At 48.6% G+C, this 25,997-nt stretch overlaps 1 protein-coding gene across 1 annotated transcript; it reads right to left on the bottom strand.

The window, feature by feature from the left end:
- Window positions 1-8,978: 8,978 nt before the first annotated feature.
- Window positions 8,979-21,856, bottom strand: S1PR3 (sphingosine-1-phosphate receptor 3). The gene is made up of 2 exons (XM_043927468.1): window positions 21,631-21,856; window positions 8,979-12,657 (listed from the first exon to the last, which is right to left on the bottom strand). Exon 2 carries the CDS (start codon window positions 12,512-12,514, stop codon window positions 11,378-11,380), a length of 1,137 nt encoding a protein of 378 aa, XP_043783403.1. The 5' UTR covers window positions 12,515-12,657; window positions 21,631-21,856; the 3' UTR covers window positions 8,979-11,377.
- Between the last annotated feature and the right edge of the window lie 4,141 nt (window positions 21,857-25,997).

Below are 25,997 nucleotides of genomic sequence, written 5' to 3'. Positions count from 1 at the left end.
CTAAGTTTGACTGTAGTTGTCCAGGCAAAATGTTAATTCAGCTGACCCATTCCACTGGGAAAGTGTTACCTATTAAGCACAACACAGGGAATAGAAGCAGCAGGAGGGTCAGTACTAAACACTTGGATGTAACAGAGTAAGACAAGATGCTGCCTGTGCTCTGCATGCAAAGCGCTGTGAAGTGCTGGTCCTTAGGGCCGTCCCTTCTCATGGGCGACGCCTTCCAGGCTGCCTGCACCACACCCATGTTCATGGGGTTTCCAGCACCAGAGTTTGGGGAGCTGTGCTAAAAGCATACGTCACTCCAGCTGTTTCAGGTAGTGCTGACCACAGGCATGCTTCTCCCATGACCCTGGTTGCCCAGGGGTTCTTGGGGTTTCACTTCACTGCCAAATAGGGCACAAAATAAGCCTCACGGATCAAGATCTTGACAGGTAAATGCTTCCTTTGTTTTTATCAGTATAATGGCAAAATGAGGGTGTGTGCAGGGATATTGGGTAGCTGGGGATGTGTACATCCTCTCAGCCAACAGGCTGCTGCCGTACCTGCTACTGAAATCCTGTCCCCTTTATGTTTGGTAGAGGAGGAAGCATGCGTTCGACCTGCGCAGAATATGGGTGCAAACACGTGTGCTCAGATACGTTCCTTCGGTCGTGGATGATTAAGGTTTACCTAAACCTAGGGACCAGGCTCAGGAGCTTTGGGAATCAGTTTGAAGTCCTGCTTCTGGACAGATGGGTGGGTCTAGTGTCTGGTTTGTTTCCACAACAGGTTTCCCAAGTGCTCCATGAAGAGGGTACCTGCCCCAGACAGCACTTTGTCCCAGCTCCTTCCTTCAGGATCAAACGCTCTGATCTCCTGCTGGGTCTTCTGGTTTTAGGAAATTGACAATGTTTATAAATGTCTGGCTTGAGATTTCCATGGGATTTAACAGGTGTTGACTTTTAAAAAATAGAAAGATTCATTCATTCACTGGCACCTTCCCACTGGTGCCACAACATTGGCTCTTGTCTAGTTGAAATCCCCTTTTGGGCAGCACCCCCTTCATCAGTGCAACAGAAAGACCCTCCACACACACTTAGCCTTTAATAGTAATAAATTTGATGCTTCCAGAATGAAGAGCAAAAAGTAGATTTTTGAAAACGCTGATGAGTGCTAATTGTACAAAGTTCTAATGCTCAGTGTGTGAACCCCATTTCTACTTCGAGGGGGTGTGCTTGGCCAGGATGGGAGAATGGGGCAGAGCTGACAGTTGAGGATGGGTTGGGGAAGGTCCAAAGCTTCATATTAGCATTCTGTGGAATTTTACCTCATGAATCCAAGCTGACAGTGGTTTCAATCTTCTAGAATGTTCTGCTGTGAATGGGAACTCTGTGGGGAGTCTGACACTAATCTAGAACCCCCACCCCCACCCCCCACCCCTGCTTCTTCCTGGACTGGTTTTGCTTTCAGGTGCAGTTGGGATACCTGTTCCAGCTTATCCAGAGGCAGCAGGGGCTGAGTGGGGATGGGCTGAGCAGCTGGGTTGGGCTCTTCCCCTGTGACAATGTAGATTTGGGGTGGCTGTGAGAATTGCCCCGCATTCTTTATGTATATCTGCATCCTGGAGATGTCCATAAAGGTCTGACCTCTGTGTGGAGGCACGATCCTTCTCTGTATGTGAGTGTACACACATATTCATGGACCAAACGACTTCTTTCAACAGTCTTGCACTCCCCGCTGTGTAAGGCCAAAACATTTCATGTTTAGGGCAAAGCAGAGAAGGAAACAAGAGCAAACCCCTGAGAGCCCCTGAACACTTGATCTGTGTCTTTTTTTCTCTCCAGTGTGCAAGAAATGCTAATCTGCAGTTTTAGTAGCTCTCTGCTCTGAAGTTAGTGTTTATCTCAGTGGTGATAAGCAATATATGGTTTTTTTTTTTTTTTTGCATGAGAATCAATTTAGAAAATTTAAAGTATGGGGGGTATCGAATATCGTTTCAGTGTTAATTAAAATATGTATTTTTAAGTTCAGATTATACCTTGCCTCCCATGGGGCAGTGGGACAAACCGGCACTCTTGTAGCCACTGGAGCAGATTCGAGACACAGCAAATGGCAGTGATTTTCTAGTCTTTGCTGTCTCCTGTTTGTAAAGCATGTAAGAGCTCACCAGGCCATCTCATCTCTTCCTTCAAGCGCCATGTGCCGGGTATCACGAAGCCTCACACACGGCTAGCGAAACTGAGGCTCGGGTGGTGCCCACTTGCTCAAGTCCACGCGGTCAGCGGCAGCTGTTTCCCGCTCCTCTAGGCTCTTCCTGAGCTCCGCTGCGCTGGGAGCTCCGGTTTCGGTTTCGGAGGCAAACTCCTCCATGCGCTCCAGGACCTCCGACTCCCAGGGCGAGCTCACTGCGCGCTGTGCGGGCCATCCTGGGCTCCCGGAGTGTACTAGGACCCGCTGCCCCTCTCGTGGGCACCCCCTGCCACTTTACCCAGGCCCCTGTGTCTGCTGGGAGGGCCTGGCGAGTCCTAAAACGGCCCCTCTTGCTAAGTGGCCCTGGAGACGGCTCCTCCCTCCCCCATCATCTTGTGGGAATTAGCGGTGCCTTCTAGCGATTCCCACCTGCTGAGCGTCTGCAGGGCTTCCTGTGGGGCTGCTGGCCCCTGGTTTCAGCCAGCCTTGAGGCCTGACTATTAAGGATACTCTGAGAGGCTCACAGTAGAAGCAGGGGGAGAATTCCCTAGGGGGTTCATGTGTGACAGGAGAGGCCTAGTTTCAGGCAGGGAGGGTGGATGGAGCGGCACTTTGTGAGGCCCCTTCCCCACAAAGAGCCCTGCGTTCCAGCACAGCGTCAGCCTCTGGGTCCATGTCCAGCCCAGTGTCCTGAGCGCCCCCTTCCTGTAGTGGAGCTCTCCTTTCCGATAGCATTGAAGCATTACGGAAGTAATGCTTACATAAGGAAACGAACGTCCTGGTCCTTAATTCCGTGAATCGCTCAGCCCGTGAAGGCCAGTCACAGGATCCCAGGATCCCCGGGCAGCCCGCCTCAGCTCCTGCATGCAGAGCCACGTGGCTTTGAGCCGGCTGCTGGGTTTCCCTGAGTCTGAGAGGGTGTGGGGGTTGATGATTGTGTGTGAGCACCAAGAACTGTTGTTTTCTGGGATGTTTCACTCTCAAAGTGTACATCTGTGCTCTACTGCTGTCCGTGGACATATGGACGGCCGCCGTAAACACTTTTCTGTGAATGGTGGTGTGCATGCGTGCTAAGTCGCTTCAGTCCTGTCTGACTCTGTGGGACCCCATGGACTGTATAGCCTGCCAGGTTCCTCTGTCCATGGAATCCTATGGACAAGAATACTGGAATGGGTTGCCATGCCCTCCTCTGGGGGATCTTCCTGGCCCAAGGATTGAACCTGCATTTCTTACGTCTTCTGCATTGGCAGGCAGATTCTTTACCACTAGCACCACCCGTGAATGGTGGAAGCCTAGTGGAAAATGGGAAGGAGACTGTGGGAAGATTACCAACAGGTAACCACAGGACACAGACAAATCTTGGCCTTGGTGTGTGTAAGTCATTCAGTCGTGTCCTACTCTTTGCGACCCCATGGATGTAGCCTGCCTGGCTCCTCTGTCCGTGGGATTTTCCAGGCAAGAATACTGGAGTGGGTTGCCATGCCCTCCTCCAGGGGATCGTCCCAACCCAGGTGCTGAGCCCACTCTTTTATGTCTCCTGCATTGGCAGGTGGGTTCTTTACCACTAGTGCCACCTGGGAACTGCAGGACACAGACAAATCTTGACCTTGGGTTTCAGAAAAATACTCTCGGGTTCTGTACTGAAACTTTAAGTTGGTCTTAATAAAGAGAAGTGGAAAAATGACTTTACTGGCACATGTCATAAACCTGGAACTGGCCCTGCTCCTCGGAGGACAGCAAATGAGGAAGCGTCTTCAGATAGCATAGATGGAAGGATCCATTTTTCAGTGAGGAAATTAGAGCTGATTGACTTTCTAGAAGGTAGTGATAGTCAGTGGCTGAATCTAGGACAGAATGAAGAACTTATTAGGGTCCTTCAGGGCTTCTACATAAAGTTCAGCCCTTGATGGAAAATGGCAAGTAGTACTTCCCTCCTTGACTTTATCTTTATGCTCTTTTTTTCCCAAAAAAATGCTTAAAAGCATGAGCCATTCACATGGTCAAGGAAGTGTTTCTATTCCTTTGTTTAGTCTGTGTGTCCTACTCTTTGTGATCCTATGGACTGTAGCTGGGCCCCTCTGTCCTTGTGATTCTTCAGGCAAGAATACTGGAGTGGGTTGCCATTTCTTTCTCCAGGGGATCTTCCTGACCCAGGAATTGAACCCATGTCTCCTGCAGTGGCAGGAAAGTTCTTTACCACTAGCACCAACTGGGAAGCCCCAAATTTTCATTTTTTATATGGGAGTATAGTTGATTTCCCAATATTTTTGCCTGGGAAATCCCATGGACAGAGGATCCTGGTGGGCTACAGTTCATAGGGTTGCAAAAATCAGACATGACTTAGCAACCAAACAGTAACATAGTTGATTAACAATGATGTGTCAGTTATAGATGTATGGCAAAGTGATTCAGTTATGCCCATAGCATGAATATTAGAGTGGGTTGCCATGCCCTTCTCCAGGGGATCTTCCTGATCCAGGTGTCAAACCTGCCTCTCTTATGTGTCCTTTGGCAGGCAGGTTCTTTACCACTCGTGCCACCTGGGAAGCCCCAGTTTAGTTTGGGTGTCACAGAAGCAGACCCTGAGAAAGGCTCTGGGTGTATGTAGACTCAGGGTTGGGGAAGGAAGCTGATGAGGAAGGCATGATCAAACAAGTCACCAAGATGTAGATAACTAATTGCACTGGGGACTGAGATAGGCAGGGCTGGACAGACCTAAGAGCTACCCCACCAGGGCAGGGATCGAGCCAGACATTTACCCAAACAGCCCAGCACTGGTGGAAGGCTGTTTCTGGCCACAGTGTCCTGGCTGGTCCTTCACACACCAAACCGAGGAGTACTTGGGTGGAGAGACAGCCCTTCATAAGCAGACTTGGGGTGAAAGGCAGGCATCAGAGCCATCGGGGACCATCCCCAGAGTTCCTGACTCTGCAGTTCTGTACGGAGCCAGAGAATTTGCATTTTTAGTAAATTGAAGTTGGTGCTGGTAGGCAGTCTTGACTTTCAGAACCATCATTAGGTATGAATTGCTAGCCCTTACCTGTCTCACTGACTGTTTTTCCCCTCTAACGTATGGTTATGTTTTCATGCCACTTCATGTTATAGATCCCAGAGTCCAAGCTGTGAGTTCACAAGTGGAGGATTAATAAGCATTTATAACTCCATGCAATCACTACTGGCAGATAAAATGCCATCTGCCAGACACAATTTATTTATAATGGGGTTTATACATATTTATAAGTTTGCAAGCAACAAATGCACAGTTTTAAAACTGGCATATTTTATAGCAGCCAGAAAAATTGCAACTTTATACCAGGACTTGTGAATATCAACTGCATATGTGTATATATATATATATATATATATAAACACACACACATACGTATACCTACTAATTACGACAGATGTTTGTCTCTGTCTGTCTGTACATACGTATATACACATGCATATACCTACATTGATTATGACAGACACACATCTCTGTCTGTCTGTGTGCACATACAGGTTGGTACCTTGGGACTCCTCCCTGGATTTTGGTATTTTAATGAACATGGACAACTAGAAAGTTACACACATGTTGAGAGTCTGGGGACTGGTACGTCCTGGTATCTGCACATGGTCCTGGATGCTGGTCTTGGGAGGATGGTCTTGGATGCTGCAGGAACAAGCTAAGAGGGCCATGTGGGGGCCACTGTGGGAAGTGACAAAGGGACATAGGGAAGAGAAGCCAGTGGGGGAAGACAGGAGAGGAGAGGCTGGGAGAACAGAGGAGGAAAAAGGAAAAAGGCAGGGGGCAGCCAGTCCAGACCTACATCCTGTGATCGTCCAGCAGTGTGTAAAGATAAGCAGGGGCGGGTGTTGGGGAGGCTGCCCAGAGAGTGCCTAGGGGCTGATCGTTGCCTTCCGGGTGCAGCTACACTGCTTGTTGACTTTTTAACCAGCCTCCTCTTGGCCTTGTCTTATGTTAGTTCACGTGAGGCAAGCACTGTGTTGCGCTTCTATGATCATGCGAAGGTTCTGCCTGTCTGCAGTCACAATTCAGTAGAAAATACACACACAGAGAGTATGGGGGCGTGACAAGCCTGATGGGTGGCCCACTTCACTAGGACCCTGGAGGGTGGGGCTCCTGGGTAGGTCTGGGGAGTCTGAAGGCTTTGCAGACGGGCTGCAGGCAGGATGGGGAAGGTTAGAACAGGCAGACACAGTGTGGATGGCCCAGGAGGAGGCAGAGACACCCTCATGCATGAACAGTGGTCAGGGTTGGGAGGGATGTTGGAGGCATCCCTGGGGTGCTCCTGCCTCGTTCTTGCCTCCTTCTCATGACCACAGATGGCCAGAATAATGTCCCCCTTAGGCCCAAACACACGGGGCTCCCTCCTGAGGGCTGAGGTATGGAAGAGGCATTCTCATTGAAGAAGGCACGAGAAATGAAATCCCGTACAATTTCCAGTTTCTATTTTGTTGTTTCACCTTGAAATGCTGTAGGCAGAAATACACACACATGGGGACACGTGCTGTGGCCCTGGGTGACTGAAGTCATGAATTCACACTCATCTGGGATGTTTTTACCACAACCAAAGTTTCTAACCACTGAATCAAGGGATGATTAAAGCAGAAATCAATAGACAAATCCATTTTTTAACACTGAATAAACGTTTTTATAACAATTATATGTTGGTTGCAAGTGGAATGTTCTCTGTTCCTTTGACTTTTGAATATAACTTGTTCCAGAGTAAATCTTGTAAAATTAAGGACATGAATGTTTCTTTGTATCCAGCACTAAATAATTAAAATTTGATGCTTAAATCCAAGGATTAGGAGAGAACTCCGTCCCGTGTACATCTAACGTGTAATAATGAGATATTTATTACTTTTAAAAAAGCATTTGGATGGGAAATTATACCTATTGGTAAATATTTGAAAATTTCATGTTTATTTTCCATTAACTTTTGTGAAACAAAAAAGAATTCCTGTGAAGATCTCTGGTTTATTGCCAATTTACCACTTTCTATGTTGCTACTGGATAAGAATTGGTGTTGGAGATCTCTGAGGAGTGGAAACACAAGATCAACTTCAAGTTTTCTAATCTCTGTTCTTTGAAAGATAATGAAACTGAAATTATTTGGCCAACCTCTGGGAGATTTGACAACACAATGGGTGAAGAGAATTGGCTTAAATTCCCTCCTCACGTTCAGTGATTCCACGTCGCTCCTTCAGTAAATGATGTGGTTTCCTGTTGTGAGCTCTGTCGCCAGGCCGGGCACATCCCTGAGCTTCCAGGGCAGCCAGGTGGAGGTGCCACGTGGCATTTCTGTGCGTCACCACCATGGCCCAGGAGCAGAGGTTGTCACTCCCACTTAGGCACGACGGCACTCCTTGTCACTGGTTATTGGAAAATGTGCCTTCATTTTCAGAATAGTGGTGTGTGCGTTTCTGATTAAGTAGCAAACCCTTTGATATTTGACTTAGATACTAAAAACATTTGAGTGTGGAGGTTTTGCACTCGTAGCTACATTTAAAAGCATGGACTTGGTAATTTAACTACAAGTTTTCTATAATGTACACCTCGTTAATAATACATTTCTGTGAAAGGCTCTTTTCCAGTGTAGAAGAACCATGGGTCAAGGGTGGAGAGAAACAACTGTTCTCTAAATAGTCTGATGTTAACTGACTGTCAATGTGAGTCTGTGGGCAATAAAGAATATTGTGAAAAGTCTCTCATTTGGATGGTGGATCTTGTATTGCCTCATGAAGGAGAGGAGGGGAGTTGGAAACATTTCCACAGAAAGCAGATATTCTCAATTATTCCCTAGGAGACCTCTTAAAATACAATCACAGCAGAGTCCTGTTAGGGACACCAAAGTGTGGGATGAAAATGGCAGTTTGATAGAAGCATTCCTGATGGGATTTAGGTAAACTTCTGCCCACTTGGCCTTGGGCAGTATCAAAGGTGGCAGTAGGTTGCGGTCTTTGTTACATAATGGTACCACACACTGCAGCTTGTGCATGTATCAATGGCAGACATTTGAAGTCCAAGTGCTCTGTAACACAGAAATGATGAATATACACCCACAGGTACTTCTGGGGGCAGATTTCTTCAGGAATGTCACTACCAACTAGTGATGCCAAACACTGGCTTCTTTCTATGTAAGAATGCAGGGTGGAGAGGTGAAAACTTACCATCTGTGATGGAAAAAGCTAGAGAAAGGGCTCGTTTATCAAGTCTCTCCTGTTGCCTGCATTGTACCAAATGGAGCAGAACCCACCGTCCTATCTCTTTTGTCTGTACTTTGGTTGCCAGGACTCTTACAATTTTCTCCCTATTGAAAGGGTAGTCTATTGACCTCCTTCCCTATTGACCTACCAAAACTGGTGGAAAGTGAACGTGCTAGCTGCTCAGTCATATCTGACTCTTTGCAACCCCATGGACTGTAGCCCGCCAGGCTCCCCTGTCCATGGAATTCTTCAGCAAGAATCCTAGAGCGGGTTGCCATTCTCTTCTCCAGGGAATCTTCCTGACCCAGGGATTGAACCTGGGTTTCCCGCATTGCAGGTGGATTCTTTACCATCTGAGCCACTTCCCACGAGCAGAGCTGGTATTTTAGGAAACTTGGGTGTACTGGGTGCTATTCCACCAAAACACCAGTTCTGCTATTGGGAAGTACACGGAAAATGCTAGCGTTCTCAGAGTGATTTAACTCCTGGAGAGACAACTAGCAGCAGGTGGGAGTTCCTGCTGTCACTCTGCATCTCGCCAGGGGCGGCCTTAGTGTACACAGCTCCCCACGTGGACTCCCGACACCCAGTTTATACAAAGGCTTTCATTTTATTTTTTTTTAACAACCATACATGGGATTCGATGAAGGTTACTGACTGAATGAGCACTAACACACAGGTTCTCTGTGACTTTGACACACCCAACTTCTAAATGATCAGCTAGCTAGTTAGGATTGTACAGTTGGTACTTTTTGTTGTTCAGTCACTCGGTCGTGTAAGCTCTTTGCCACTTCATGGACTGTAGCCCACAAGGATCTTCTGTCCATGGAATTTCCTAGGCAGGATTACGCTAGTGGGTTGCCATCTCCTTCTCTGACACTTGTTACTAAATTTGATTATTATTATTATTATTTTTGCATATCTCAAACAGACACAATGACTGTTTTGGAGTATTTTTCATTCAGATTGATTGAAAGTGTTATGCTACCTCAAAAAAAAGTTGAGGTTATGGTGCAGTGTTATATTACTTTTAGTGCCAGAGAGCTGAAGCCCCCAAGCAACTCAGAACTAATATATAAAGTTCTTAAGTCATTTCACCACTGAAGACAAAATGCAATACTCAATATTTTGGCTCTCTGAGTCAATTTTGTTGTTATTTTCTTAACCCAGGATCTTAATGGTTAACTTTTCTATAAATGCTCTGGGTTTTCTCAGGCTGTTTGACAAGAGAATAAGCTCCTTTTCAGTGATGCAATGAAAACAATTAAAATGCCACTGATGAGCATGTCCTTGCAAATAGGATTTATCTCCATCAGCAACAAAAATTAAGAAAGATGTTGGGTGGTACATGGTCACCCAGGACCCACGAAAATGTTCCTTAATTAAGAGGAACTGGCATGAGATTACAAAGAGGAGTCACTTTTTCTCTGAAAAGTTATTCATGTGTTAAGACTACTTTTTTAGTCTTTACTCAGGCAAAATTCCCACTGAACCTAAAAACTTCAGGGGTTCTGAAGTGAGGCTTACCTTTTGAAGGTTCCTTCTTATCTTTTTAAAAAACAAAAGACTCAGTACATCAACTATATACTTATGACAGTTCTGCAAATTTGTATATCTTTCATCCATTTGTACTTCATGAAGAATCCTTGGGGATGACTGTGTACAAAAACGCCTTCTAAGTAATTCCTTCTAAAGGTAAAGAGTGATACAGGGTCAGCCTGTGTTAAAAGGAAAGATTACAGTATTGCTACATCTCTTTGAAGAAAACACAAACTGCCAGATCACAATTAAACTGCTCTAATGGTCATGGTCAGGGTCAGCTTTCAGGAATCCATGAGGCTGTGGACAGCCCCAGCTGCTCAGCTGTAACAGCACAGGGGGGTTAACTAACTTGGTACTTTTCTGATACAGATTCAAACTCAACACAGGATCACAGTGCTGTCCTGTAAGCATCTTCAAATTCAACAGAAACTCCCCATTATGTTGGAAAGGTGAAATGGGCCAGGGGTCTGTCCTCTGCTTCTCCCTCTTGGATTCTTTTCTTGATTGGTGTGGGGCACAGGCTCCTGAAATACCTTGGCTGTCTTTTCTAGGATTCGGAGAAACCCCAAACAGTTGGGTAATTTGGCTAATTTGACTTTTGGATGAGCTTAAGACTCCTCAGGGAGAAATGACGAAAAGACAAGCAGGGGTCCCCTTGGGGGACGTACGTCCACAGAACTCACTCGTTCCCTCCTGGATCCTCCAGACGCTGTCAAGGGCATCTCAGGACAGTTGGAGGTCAGATGCTTACATCTGAGACCAGCCTCGGACAAGCCCTTTTAGAGGGGCTGTGCTTTCAAGACCTGCTTAACATGACACTTTGTGTCAGTCTGAAGAGACTGCGACTGGCCTGTTCAACTAGTTCCCGGTCACATCCTCATACTTGGTGGTTCAGCCAGAACTTACTTGTACTCCCTGTTACAGAACAACACCATGTACCTCAGCTTACACATGTGCCAGGGGCAGACATTTGAAACGCAAGTGCTCTGTAACACAGGAACGATGACTATACAGCATCCATCTGTGCACAGTCAATGTAGTGTACAGTCATCGAACATCATCCTGGGATGACGATGTTCCTGGGAAACACACTGCACAGTGTGTGTGGTCCAACACCTTCCCTCTCCAGACAGAGGCCAGCGGGGAGGGAGGATTCAGGGGAAGGCGGCTGATGACATCAGCAGCTTGGTACATTTGGAAGACCCTAGAGCCTAAATGGACAAGGCACGATGTCTGCAATGAAATGCATCAGCAGTTCCTTGGGTGCCCTCCTTAAGAGACATCCACACCAGCCAGGCCAGCTGTTGGCAGAACAGCTTTCTCGAGTCCCAGCTCTGGAAATACCCCCATGGGTGAGGCATGCAATCCAGAAGAACGTGGCTGCAGGGTTGGTTGCCACTGTTCCTGTGGCAATGCAAGGACCCCAGGTTCCTTGAGGCCCGCACCCTCACTTGTAGATGACTCCGTTCTGCAGGGTTTTGTTTCTGTCGGTGATGCAGGGCGAGGCAGCCGTTTGGGGGAGGTTTTCCTTGCTTTTGGGGGAGGGGCTGCTGTTGTTGCTGCCGCTGGATTTGCTTCTGCTTGGGTCGAGAGCGGGCTGGATGGGTGAGGAGTGGGCGCCCCGGCCCCTGACCAGGCAGGTGCAGACAAGTCTGAAGAAGGCCCGCCGCATCTCCTTGCTGGCCAGCGTGTAGATGACGGGGTTCATGGCGGAGTTGAGCACGGCCAGCATGATGAACCACTGGGCCTTGAATAGGATGGGGCACTCCTTCACCTTGCAGGCCACGTCCACAAGGAAAAGGATGAAGAGTGGGGACCAGCAGGCAATGAACACACTCACCACGATCACCACGGTCCGCAGCAGGGCCATGGACCGCTCTGAGTTGTGCGGGCTGGCCACCCTGCGGCTGCTGGACTTCACCAGGAAGTAGATGCGTGCGTACAGGATCACGATGGTCACCAGGATGGCCATGAAGATGCTGATGCAGAACGCGATGTACTTCTTGGAGTAGAGGGGCAGGATGGTGGAGCAGTCGGGGAGGTTGTGCAGGCAGTTCCAGCCCAGGATGGGTAAGGCGCCCAGCGAGAAGGCGATGAGCCAGCACATCCCGATCAGAAGAAAGACACGGTGCTTCTTGTTGGCATCGTACGGCCTCATTTTGATCATGGTCAAGTGTCTCTCAATAGCAATGGCCAGCAGGCTACAGGTGGACGCCCCAAGGGCCACAAACATGCTGCCTTCCCGTAGGAACCAGACCGTCAGGGAGAGGCTCAGCGTCCTCTTGCCCGACATCAGAATGTTGACCTTGTAGGCTATGCCGGCCAGCAGGTCGCAGAGGGCCAGGTTACCAATGAAAAAGTACATGCGGTTGTGGAATTTATTGTTTTTCCAGATGGCAATCAAGACCATCAGGTTCTCCAAGACAATGAAGCTGCAGATGATCAAGAACAGGGCGGTGGTGAGCGTGCCGCCCTCAGAAGCGCCCTTCAGCCTCTCCTCCAGCTTGCCCACGTAGCTGTAATGTTCGCGCAGGGTCTCGTTGGAGGGGTAAGGTCTGGGGTGTGGCGTGAGAATCATCGCCATCACTTGGAACTCACAATCAGTTAGCTCCTGAATCCACCAGAGGGCGCGCTGAGAACGTCCATCTCCAGGGAAAACAAAGCTTTCCGCTTAGGCTGCAACAGGGATCCAGGCCAGACACCGGCTAGGGTGTTGAGAATAGGCTTCTAGGAAAAGATAAAAGGAGAGAGAGCCCAGTGATAAAGTAACAGCACCTACAAGCAACAGCAGCAACAGAGTTGGAGAAAGGCACTAAAAATGCTGAAGCATTTGGATGGCTGGTCCATAAGGGCCCAAAGAGGGCCTTTAACCCAGGCAAACTTCCTATGTGACTATGCAGACCAGAAGAAGGAATTCTGTTGTCTGCAGTCGCCAAGGAGAGAAATCCTGTGATCGAGCACTGTCATCATTCAATCATGTAATCCAAACACACGGATTTAAACCCAAAGAACACTTCCACCTGGAGATCTCAAGGCACTTAGGCACGCTAACCAGTCCATACTCATCTACTGTGCATGCATGCATGCTAAGTTGCTTCAGTCCTGTCCAACTCTGTGGCCCTATGGACTATAGCCCGCCAGGCCCCTCTGTCCATGGGATTCTCCAGGCAAGAATACTGGAGTGGGTTGCCCTCCTCCAGGGAATCTTCCCAACCCAGGAATCAAACCCACATCTCTAGTGTCTCCTGCACGGGTGAGTGGATTCTTTACCACTAGCATCACCTGGGGAGCCCCATCTCCTGCACAGGAGCTGGGAAACCCTTATTCCCAGTTACTGAGAAACAGAGATTATGTCAGGTCCAAAAAATAGGATGGAATTCAGAATGATTCCTGAAACCTCCTTGGTGGGTTTTGAAACAATGTTGTAGGAAGTAGTCACACTTCCCTGGAATCCCTGGGACCAGGGCCAAGACCAGAAATCAAATCTAGATGGCCCCCAGGTCTGCCCCACAGAGAGCTCAGAGACAAACCATCTGGTCCAGCACAGCCCACACAGGGCCCACAGGGCCACTCCCTGAGAGAGCAGCTAATCGTGGAGCCAGGGGGAGAAAGAATATAAACCTGTAAAAGTGGAATCAACCGCTACTGAGGCTAAAGGAAGAAGAGCGAGGACAAACAAGTGGATTTTTTAGTTTGGCTTAAAATTCAGAGTTTAGATACAACTGTCTAAAGTGCCAAAACGAAATCGGTGTGTGTGAATGGAAAGAAACAACCAATCTGGAGCACCAGTGACAGTGGAGCAGGGAGCCCAAGAGCCAGGCTTCTGATGGCCCTTCCCCCTCTGGGCCTCTACGCACCCCCCACCCCCATGCGGCTTTATCCAAAGGCTTCTGGTGGTGTCCAAGGCAGAGCAGCCCCGACTACCAAGGGAGACATGGTTTTCGCTAAATGCACTGATTAAAACTATTTGAATATTTAAATATATAACTAAACTCAAACAAGGTCAGTTTACATCAGCCTACTGTGTGGATCTGGTGAAGTTTTTTTAACTTTTATAAGTTTAAGTCACAGCCCTCAGTTTGGCTTGGTGGCACATGGACCACTCTCCATAGAAATAGGGTTGTGCATTTTGGGGTGCAGTGGAATCTGAAGGCCTGGTACCACTGCTGAGCTCATTCCAGAGAAGGCCCCAGGGGCAGGAGGACCCTGGGCTCAGCCTGGGTAGCTGCTCTGTGAGTGAGAATCAGAGGAGGCTCCAGACAGAGCTCCCTGACCATCGGCTTTCCTGCCACTCGGGCACTGGCTCCAGGGCCCTGAGGATGTTGTCAAGCCTCCACTCCCTTAATTTGGGGGAGCCTGGTTTTCTGACATGGGGCAAAGATGGTCCCCACTGCTTCTTTGCAGAGATGTCTTCTAATGTCCTGGAGTTTCGTGTGTGGCTTATTGTGGAAACCACATGAGCCCCTGGTGTCTCAGTGCAGTTTGAGGTCATGGAGGGCTGGGAGTCAGCTTTACCACCAAATGTTGGGGCCTGCCAAGGTCTCCCACATTGCTGATGAGCCTTGGAGGCAGCACCCGACCTTGGGGCTGCCTCCCCTCACCCAGGGGCACTGTGAGGCCTCATGCAGGAGGCAGGCTCCCTACCCAGCCCTGGTCCCCCCTGCTTGGTCTGTGATAAGGGGCCTGGCCTTCCAGAGACAGAAGCAGGGGTGGTGGGGGGTCAGCTCGTGGGCCACTCACCCCCACCAGCTTACCTCTTTTCCATTTTTATTTAAATCGTGCCCATCCTTAAGGCTCCAGATCAACTTCTACCAGCTCTATAGCATTTTCTGGAATCATCCTGCCCCAGCACACCACTTTTTAGAACAAACTTTTTTAAGGATAGAGATAAGAGCAGCCACTGAAACTCTCAGAGCACTTTCCTGGAGCCCCTTATTTCACCCTCTCCATCTCTCCTCTCAGAACCACGTACATTAATGGTGCCCAGTAAACGCGTGTGCCCTTCATTACTGCTCATCTAAGTGTTCTCATCTGTGGGCACCGAATGCAGTCTCTGTGCTCCCACTTTGCTGACCCTTTCTGGCTGTTGTAGGAGACCAGGCACAGGAGAACCTAGTTGCCTGGTTATCTTTCCAGCACCTCCCACCCCGGAGCACAACCCGGAGAGAGCGCTTGGCATTCCAGCATGGATGCCCTGTCATGGCACCACGTATGTCCTTGTTCACAGAAGAGGCATGACCCAAAGGTAGGGAAGAGGAACACACGTGCTGCTCCAAAGAGAGTCACAAAGCAGCGGCATCCTGAAAGGGGCGGATTTTCTCTGACGGCAGTGGGGTCATATAGATGGCCTGAGGGCCCTCCAACACCCCCTCTCCCCACCTCCGCCCCTGCCCCCGCCACTCCAGGCCACTGGCTGCCATGTCCAGGTGGCCGCCCCTCTATCCCAGGACCTGATACCGGTGAGCATAACAAGAGGAGTTATGATGGTGACTTAGCACCAGAACAGCCTGAATGATAAAAATATGCAAACATTACATAAAAGGAGAGCAATGTGAATTGTACCGTAATTCCCACTCACACTGGGGCAAAACAGCTCCAGGAAACTGCATCTGAAAGCCTTTTGAAAAGAGTATGTCCGAAGTTTCTCTCCTGTGCCTTAGTTTCCCTGTGATGGCCTTAAATACCTCATGGCCCCCTCTAGACAGTCTCTGCCCCTCCGACTGGGCTATACAGTAGAGAGAGCAGGGCTGCGAGTCCCTTTAAAATTGCTGGATGTGGACTTCTCTTGGAAACAAAGGGCAGAGGAAGTACACCGCAGGCTCCACAGACTCACATTCATTTTTTTCCCCCTCCATATGTAGAGTTTTGATAAATTTGAGTAGAAGGTATGAAAGGAAACAATAAAAACTAATACCCAGCAAGAAAATAAGCAAAATGACAATAGTTTAAGATGTGTCAGAAACCCATCAAAACCATGAATCCTGAGGGTAAACACATTTTCCCATTAATGCTCAATTTATAATTTCCCTTAAATATGTATCACTCAAGGAGCATATTTTCTCAGAAACTTTTTTGTTATAAAATACCACACTGTGGGTAACTGGAAGATACCCATCTCTCTTTGGAATCCAAAAGCTTATTTTCTTTGGGTTATCAACATTAAAAAGCTGATCCCATCTGAGAGTTTTGTGCCGGGCCAAAGATCAGATTGATTTTGGACAAATCTGAATGCCACTATGCATGGTCAAAACCATCTCATGGGCTAGTTCCTGCCTCCATCCGGAGGGATGGAACATAGACTCTGAGTCTGCGGAGAGAACGCTCTGCCCCTTCCCTGGTCCCCGAATCTTTGAGAGTCAGCTGGCTCTGCTCATGGAGAGGTGGGCATCGGCCCTCCGTGTGTCACCCATCCTGCTGCTCCCAGCCACTGCAGGAGTGCTGGGCATTTGTGGGCACTAGGGGTCCTGGGAGACCCAAACTTTCCTATCCCTCATGGACTCTTCTAGTCACTAACCACCAGAATGGCACCACTCTCTGGACTTCTTATCCCTTACAGTAATTTAGCCTGTGTCTGACCCTCACATAAATGGAGTCATGAAGCTGTGCCTGGCATCTTCTTCTCAATGGGATGTTCCTGTGAGCTTCCTGCTCAATGTGAGTCATGCGGAGAGATGTGGGTAACTCCTTCCCATTGCTCCCGCTGTGTGGACGGATACATTCTGGGTTGTGGACGTGGAGTGGTTTCCCTGTGCTGTTGTCCTCAGCAGCCCTGCTAGGACAAGTTGAGGATGTCCCCCACGGTGAGCATGTGCCTGTGTGCTGAGGGGGTACCAGGGACTTCCTACTGCTGATGTCTAGGCTAGGTTTTTATGGAGGGTGCCCACAGAGGCTTACGGGTCTCAGCCAGTGGTCCTGAGAACTGTTTTTGTGGGTAGCTGGAGAAGTCCCCATAGAGAGTAAGAGTTACATGTTACAAATGCTCACATTTTATTTTAAAAGATAAGTGTCTGGGGCTGGTAGTGACCAGACCAGTATCTGCCTTTCCATTGTAAAAATTGGATCACTGCTTAATTTCCACCTGAATACTGAAAAATACAGCCTGATGCTGAAAAGTGTGGCTGGGCGCCAGCTAGTCATGTACACATTCAGAAAACCTGGCCAGTTATAGAAGACATGTGGGTGCTTCTGCTCACATGCAGAAGTCTTCCAACAAACCCAGATTCCGACACAGCTGTGCCTGAGAGCAGGCCTTACTTATATCCATAAGCAGAGCTCTCCCTCCCAAACTGTGCTCAGGTCATCCAGACCCCCACAGACTTCTCCCCCACTCTTAGTGAAGATTTGACTGCCTGCATCTCACTGTGAAGGTAAAGGCAGTATATTGCCCACTCCTGGGCTTGCCTTCCATCTATTCAACAGAGATCTGCTACCTAAGAGTTTTCACTCCATCCTCATTCAGGTGGGGTCTTTGAGTCTACCTCAAGGCATTCCAACACCAAGGCTTTTCTTTCTGCAGAGGAGGAATATGATGGCTTCTGGAAGGTGGTTCATAGGGGTGTCACCCCATCCCCCTCCCTCCATTCCAAGGAAGAGCATCTGTGGGGGGGAGGGGGAGGGGGCCAGGCAGGGCCTGATGGATTCCAGATGTGTTTTCCATGCTGGAGAATCACTTTCTCTACTCATGTCACTTTGAAAAATAAACAAACTATAAAAAGAAGGAAAAGGGGAAAAAAAAAAAAAACAAAGGAAAAATGTTTCACCAGTCTGGGGTCTGTCTCTTTCTCTTTGTAATGGCCAAAAAAAAAAAAAAAATCACAATAAGATAGTGAGACATTGATTTCTCCCGGTAAGATGCAAGGCATTATATTTTTAAAGTGCTATATTCTCCCAATTCATCCCACAAACTGAATTAAAACACAAAGCATTTGTTCACAAGTAAAATTTCTTGGAAAGCAAGGTTTTTTGTGTCTTTTTTCCCCCACTTAAAAGAATTTAGAAAGGAAATAATGAGTTGGCCGTTTCATGGCCCCAACAAAATTCCTTTGCTAATGAGTATTTCCCTTCACTCAGGGGTTTCTTAGGTGACCTCACTCTGCTTTCAGAGATGGTTCATGACAAGAGGTGTCACATACTCAGCCTTGCACGCCTGAATGTTGCTCTGGACCCATTAGTGGAGCTCCTGGTGAGAAAGGCTGTTATAGATGAACCACATCAGGATTCCACATCTTCCCCTTTCTTCTCCAGATTGCGGAAGTGAGTTTGTCCCTGGTCAGGTTGCCTGCTTTTCTGCAGCTTCTCCAAAGGTTATTCTCTGAGCAAACAAGGCTCAGATGCCAACACAGATCTGACGGCAGTCCAGGGAGCCCCATGTATGCAGGTTGTGCCCGTAACCAAGTCCAGCTTGAACATCTGCCTCTCTGCATGTTCTCCTGGGCATCCAGGCTCATCAATCTGAGGGCAAATGCTTCTGATGCAAGAGGTCTTTACCTTCATTGCTTTTCTTTCTCAAACTTTCTCTTCTCTGCTTGTTCTAAGGAAGGGTACAGGACTGAATACCTACCAAGACTGTCACAGCACGAATCAAAGTGGGTGGAAACGAGTTCCTCCAGGCATACGAAAATGAGCGGTGTTCTGCCCAGAAGTGGTGACTGTGGGGCTCCTTTCATCCCTTCCCACAGCGGCACTCTCACTCGGTGACCTGGCACGTGCTCTGCACACTGCATCTTGCAGGTACCACATCTGAGCCCCCCACAGCATCTGCTTCCAAACGGACACAGGAGGAAACCGAGCCTGGGGCACCGCTTGGAAGAGGCTGCGCTGGGCTGGATGCCCATGGCATCGGATTCCAGGGCACCACATTAGGGATAAGCTCTTCCAGACGCTGTCACCTTCCCATGTGTTCCTCACCTATCTAGCGACACGGGTGTCACCAGCATACTTGGAACCGAACTACTTCTTGCTACTATGCTAGCAAAATGCTGGAATGCTGAATCGGGGGGCTTGACTGAAATATATGGAAAACTCTGACCCCAAGAAAATGGAGCAGCATCTTCAAGGCCAAAGAGCCTAGTCAAATGACTCAGGATTCTCACTCCAGCTCACGGTTCCAACCAGAAGTTAGAACCACCCGATGGGTTCCACACCCTCCTCTGAACAACCTTATCACTGATTTCCCTGACTGGCCTATTCCCTGGCCTCTCACAGATGCTGCTGTGATTCCTCAAAATCAGAATAAAAACAAAACAAAAGAAACTTTATGCCTAGTAACTGTAGCAGCAACTTAAAAAGTATTATTAACTAAAGCTAGACAAGATTCCACTAAGTCTAGCATATCATCTCCAAAAGCTCATGGAATCTCTCTTTTTCATTTATTTATTTTTTAATTGGAGGATAATTGCTTTACAATATTGTGCTGGTTTCTGCCATACATCAACACGAATCAGCCGTAGGTGTACATATGTGCCCTCCCTCTTGAAGCTCCCTCCCACCTCCCACTCCATTCCACCCCTCTAGGTTGTCACCGAACAGCTGATTTGAGTTCCCTGCTTCAAACAGCAAATCTTCACTGGTTATTTCATTTTCCATATGGTAATGTGTATATTTCAATGTTCTTAAGGTAATTAACCAATTTTACAGAAAACATATGGCAAGGGAATAATACCAAATGGCTCCAAAACTGATAAGAAAGGAACCATGAAACCAAATGTGAGGAAACAGAAAGCCTTGTAGAGCCCGGGGCCACTCAGTCTCGGCTAACTGGCCAACATAGTAGATTGCCCAAGGCTGCCACGCCAGCTGGATCAGCCCAGAGTCACAGTCCCAAGTCCTAGCAGAGAAAAGGGTTTCTCCAGTTGGGCAACAACAAATGTTTCAAGATTATTTTATGCTCAAATTCCCATGTCTTTGTAACAAAAATATATGCATACACAGTAGGTCTTGAAACATTTTTAGGGGGTCAAAGAGATACCGTGGAATCAAATTAGTGTCATAATTTCCAGGTAAAGGAAAATCAGTCCCTAAATTTTGAGACATAAAGTCATTAGGCCAATTCATAAGGTAGGCCTTGTATAGGAAATGGTAGCTTCACTATCCACATATGGTAGAAAATTAGAAGAGTCATGCATTTAATGGAATTCACAAATATAAAGAGGAAAGCAGCATTTTCAGAGATGAATACTAGTTGAGGAATCATTGCATCTGTATCTTAAGGGCTGATTTTGTGTTTCGGATCCCTGGTGTCAGGAGACTAGGGCGCCTGGACTAGCAGGCCCAAAGTGAAAGTTTGCTGACTGAGAAAACTCAATGTGTGGTTCACCTATGGTAACAAAAGTATTCAAACTGTCACTGAGCTCTGCATCAGTGAGTCCACAACTCTTTGAGTACCACACACACACATCACATCATACACACACACACACACCCCAGAACCACCACTTACACAAGCAACAAGCTTGACCATCCTCATTAGTCATATACCCACAGATCATAATCCTGCCCTTGTACTTTCTAGGAATTAAGTTTTTCTTAATCATGCCTGTAAGATTTTCATCAATGAAGAAAGGAATGTTGTAGAGATAAATCATGAAGATATAATTCTTTGGGGCTTCCCTGATGGCTCAGATGGAAAAGAATCTGCCTGCAATGGGGGTTTGGACCCCGGAGAAGGGGATGGCTACCCACTCCAGTATTTTTGCCTGGAGGGTTCTAAGGACAGAGAAGCCTGGTGGGCTACAGCCCATGGGGTTGTGAAGAATCAGACAGGACTGAGCGACTAACACTTTACTATCAGGATTCTGTACAATGTCTGCAACTTTTAACTCCAGACTTTAAAAAGATGCCTAATTCTGGAAGTACCCAGAGCTCTGAAAGAGCCAGACTTGATTCATGCTCTTCATCTTCAAAGTAAAGCATGTTCCCTTTAAAAATCCAACATGAAGTCCCTCTCTTACATCTAAATATAAATACACCACAAAGAAATACGTCCTTGGCAGTGTCCAACGTCAGGAAGAGAGAAAGTAAGGAGAAGAAGAACAATTTGGAGACTATGGTGGGGGCAGGGGGTTAAAACTGGCAAAGTTAGCACTTTCCTCCCATCGGGTAGAAGAAGGACCAGTCCTGTCGCTTCCCCGGATTTATCTCAGTTATGAGTATAACTTACTGATCTTCCCTGGGAACATCATTACCGCAACGTAGGAACTTTTGTCTTCCAGACTCCTCTTCCCGCTCCCCCAACCCCACCCCCCGCCTGGTTCCGACAGCCCCGAATACCTTGTTTGAGAAATAGAAGGAAAACTGGAACTTTGTGGCGAAGAAAATAAAATAGAACGATGTTCCCAAGAGAACAAGAGCACATACTTCCAGAGCACCCAGGTCCGCATTCTACGCGGTATAAACGTAATTATCCCAGGAAAATGACCCATGGCGCGTCTCTGTGAAGAATCACTTCTCTTTTATTCGGAGTTTAAATGCTCTAACTGTAGTTAAAAAAGGAACCATCCCCACTTCCCCTGCCCGGGTTCAGTCACCAGAATGGATGACCTGGTGGGAGTGGGCGATGCTGATGTGGTGTGCTCGCCCGCCCAGGTCCACGTCGCGATGGGCTGGATGGCCTGGAAGACGGGCTGGAAATCCGTGAGAAAAGCGGACCCGGCTGCCCCCACCCAGCCTGGGGGCCCCGGGCCTTAGGTCCCGCCGGCTCACCTCCATCCGAGAAGGGCGCTCGGACCCCAGGCATCTTGGCACCCCTTCCTCCCCTCCCGGTGCAGGGGCGCCGGGATAGACTTGGCGCTCGGGGCTGGGAGCACTGCCCGGGCCGCAGAGTCTCGCTCGGGTTCCTGCGGCCACCGCGCTGGGCGCCGGGTTCTGGTCGCGTGTCTCCCAGACCGGCTTCCTCAGCCTCTGCCCCCGCCGGCCCGGGCGCAAACTTTTCCAGCTAACCTCGGGGGCCGGGCCCGCGCCCCGCCTCCCCGCCTCCCCGCCTCCCCGCCCGGCCGTCCCGCCCTCACCTCCCCGCTTCCCAGCCCCTTACTCCCCCCCCACCCCCCGCAAGACCCCTCCTACCCGGACCTCCTTCCCCACCTCCCGGCGCCCCGCCCCATCTCCCGGCCCCGCTGCATCTCCCCGGCTCCCTGCGGCGCTCCCACCCGCATCTTCCCCCCTCCCCGGCCCCTTAAGTCCCCACCTTGCCGCTTCCCACCCCACACCGTCCTTGGCCCCTCCGCCGTCTCCCCGCCCTCCGCCCTCACCTCCTCACTCCTCGGTCCCCACCACCTTTGTACTTCTTCCCTCAGCGTTGAGCCCCTATATCCCCATCCCTCCTCCCCTCCCCCCCCCAGCCCCTGCACCCCACTTTCTCTCCCGGCTCCCGCCCTCGCCCCCCAAGCCCTTTATCCTTCTCCCCGACTGCCACCCCCGGAGTGTCCCCGCCTTTCGTGTCTGCCCCCGCAGTCGAGCCTCTGGCGGGCCCCGGACATTCTCCTGTCGCCCCCGCCTCCCTCGACAGTCCCCCTGAGTCTGGCTCGCCCCTCCGCCTCTCTCCCAGAACTGCCCTCAGATCCTCCGCCCCTCCAGGGACCTCAAGGCTGCCGACCCCTGCCCAGCACCCAGCGGGGAAGGTCCAACCGGATAGGGGACTAGGCTTGGACCGGTGCATTGAGGGCGAGGGTCTGGCAGATTATTGCTGTTAGTTTCATCACCATCATCTTTGTCGCGATCACGATCGTTTTTGGTCGAAATTGACCGCCAACTTGAGGGGAGACATCCGGCCACATTTTGATCTGAACCTTGCGTCTACCACCTCCCTTCTGCTCTGAGCCTCTAGCGCCGGGGCTGTTCCCCGGAGGGTACACACGCTCTGAATCCCCGGATCCAACCCGGGCACAAGAGCTCGTGGGCCTGCGGGGGCAGATCTCAGCGATTCGCCCCTCTTGTGTGTATGAATGAGATAGTCTATGTGAAAGCTTCCTAAAGAAGAATCCCCAGGGAGGGGACGACCAACTCTATTGGACAGGGAAAGTGAAGGTCACGAGTAAGTGAACACAGAACCAACCCTCCAAGCTTCTAGGGGGAGGGAGAAAGAAAGAGGTGGGCAGTTGGGGGCGGGGGCGGGGGAAGGGTTAGGAGGAAAAGGAGAGAGGCAGGAAGAAGGAACCAGAAGGTCTGCTATCATAGAAAGGCTGTGCATTCCTGCGAGGTGGGGACTGGGACCATAGGGGTCCCAGCAAGTTGGGGAGTTGCTCAGTTACCTGTCTGTGGTTTGCTCTCTTGCTTCTAGAGGAGGAGCCCCGAGCATCATCCTTCCCCTTGAGCTGGGAGCAAATGCCCATTAGGGGTGGGACTGAGCAAGTTTCCAGCACTTCTGCCTGCCTTTTGAGTTGGTCCCTGTTGAGAAACCCCAGCCCTGGAGAAAAAGGGGTGTTTGGTATGGGTTTGCAGATCGCTGTTGGTCTTTGGGCTCAGTGGAGGGCTGGTGCTGCCCGCTCCTTGTTTCCACTTAATCTACTCTGAGTTCCCTCTGGTCGCCTTCCAAACTGGCTCAGAGTATCCTGTGTAAGCTCTGAGAAGCCATTTCTGCTCCAAATTATAAGGGGAACCAAGTGTGCTTTCATCTTTCCACTTCTACAACAGCAAGTCAGGAAAAGGAGAGGACAGATCACACATTTTCAGCCAATCACTATGACCAGGGTAAAAAGACAAGAGTACTGGCCATGGTGCCTACAACTGACCAAAACAATCAGTTGGTTCATCAACAAGTCTGTTCAATTAGTTGCTTCGTGTTGTGAAAAATGCACTATGAGGTTTGTTTTGATTGGTGTCCATGTCTTCATTCACTGGACAATGTCTGAAATCTTGACATCACCAAGGGCAACCTTGAGGCCTAGTGATGCCTCCAAAGCCAGCGTCAGGACCTGGACTCCAGAAGCCTGAAAACTTGTGGGATTCAACTGCAGGTGTCCAAGGGAGATGAGAGGATTTGACATATAGGCATATCTGAAACTCCTTTTCCGCAAAGATTTCCCATCCTGAGCAGCCCTATCCATACACGATCCTCTCACTGGCCCAGTGCCCAACCCTGCTTACTCCTCCTTCCCTTAAAGCTCAGACAATGGACCTTGACTCGGGGGGGGGGGGGGGGGGGCCTCTGTACCCCCACACAACTCTTAAGAGACCACATTCTCTCATGACTTTCTGGAGAGAACCAGTTCTCCCTAAGAGACTGTGGGATAAAAGTCTTCCCCTCTGCAGGGACAGCTGTTTCCAGAGGAATGATGTTTCATAAATGCAGAAGTAATGGAAGAACTGGGCTTCCCTGGTGGCTCAGTGGTATAGAATCTACCTGCAGTGCAGGAGATGTGGGTTTTGCCACAGGGTTGGGAAGATCCCCTGGAGAAGGAAATGGCAACCCACTTCGGTATTCTTGCCTGGGAAATCCCACGGACAGAGGAGCCTGGCGGGTTATGGTCCATGGGGTGGCAAAGGAGTTGGACACGACTTAACGACTACACAACAACAGTGGGATAATTAGGGAGTTCCCAGTGTGCAGTGGTCAATGAAATAATTAAGTTAGAGAAGGTGATTTTATTCAGGGCCCTATGAAGGTGTGGAGAATTGGTGAAGCACAGAGATAACTGGAAAAGGAAGAACATTCTCCATTTTCAGTCGACACATCTGGCTGTCAGGGCCTTCAGGAGGGATCAAACTTAGCGTCTCTCATACCGAATCAACCTGATGTTATAGGATGCAGAATCCAGCACACAGCATCACCAATGCTGTGTTCTTGGTTGAAAACACTTAAGTTAAATCAAAATTCAAGCCTGCAGCCTTTCTGGTTTATAAGAAGGGTTTGAACAGCAAAGTAAATGATTCCAGGGAGAAAAGATCAGATAGGTGCAGAGAGCAGCACATTCTGTATCAATTTTTCTGGTCTCTTGAAAAATGTCAGTGTCAGAAAAAGAGTGGGAATGTTCCAGTACAAAATCAGCTAAAAAGGAGCAATATTCATAACAAACATGGATCAACTCCTAAATCAACTAACCAGTGTGAAACAGTTTGGAGGAAGTTTCAACATGATGATGTATTGAATGATATTGTAGAATTATTGTTCACATTGTTAGGTGTAATAATAGCACACTGCTCGCTAGAATGACTTTATTTTTAGGAGATGCCTGCCTAATTATTGAAGGGTCTTGATACCTGAAACTTGATTTTAAATGATTCAGCAAAAACAGTGAAGTGAAGTGAAGACGCTTAGTCGTGTCCGACTCTTTGCGACCCCATGGACTGTAGCCTACCAGGCTCCTCCTTCCTTGAAATTTTCCAGGCAAAAATACTGGAGTGGGTTGCCATTTCCTTCTCCAGGGGATCTTCCCAACCCAGGGATCAAACCTAGGTCTCCTGCATTGCAGGTGGATTCTTTACCATCTGAGCCACCACAGTATGTACAGGTAAAGCTGATATAACAAAATGTTAGCAGTAATTGGATCTCCAGGGTGGGTGAGGAGACTTGTGTTATGTGCTCCCTTTCTCTAAGAGCTTGAAATTTTTCCATGATAAAAATTTAGAGAAAAATAAAATGTCAGGTACTAAGTAATTAAAAAATTCTCCATCTCTGTGCTCAAACTATCAAATCAAATCTAGGCTTATGGGAATAAAATTAAAAGATACAATCATTTATGTCTGTATACTTTTGAAAACCACGTGATCCCAGACATGAATGTAATTTGAGCAAATATGTATTATCATGTGGACTTCCCAGGTGGCGCTAGTGGTAAAGTGCAGGTAGACTGAAGAGACTTGATCCCTCGGTTGGGAAGATCCCCTGGAGGAGGGCATGAGAACCCACTCCAATATTCTTGCCTGGAAAATGCCATGGACAGAGCAGCCTGGTGAGCTACGGTCCATTGGGTCACAAAGAATAGGACTCAACTGAACATACAAACACACACACACACACACTATATTCTTATGTGTACTTTCTAGAAAGGAAATACACTATTTTTACAGCACATTAGTGCCTGAAACATGTCCTGCAGGTGCCACATGGTGAAAAGACATCCAGTTTTGACTCT

Source organism: Cervus elaphus, chromosome 16 (genome assembly GCF_910594005.1).
Source record: "Cervus elaphus chromosome 16, mCerEla1.1, whole genome shotgun sequence".
In the NCBI taxonomy this organism is placed as follows: domain Eukaryota; kingdom Metazoa; phylum Chordata; class Mammalia; order Artiodactyla; family Cervidae; genus Cervus; species Cervus elaphus.
Note: the sequence above shows the minus strand (reverse complement) of the source record. Positions and strands in the feature narration are given on the sequence as shown.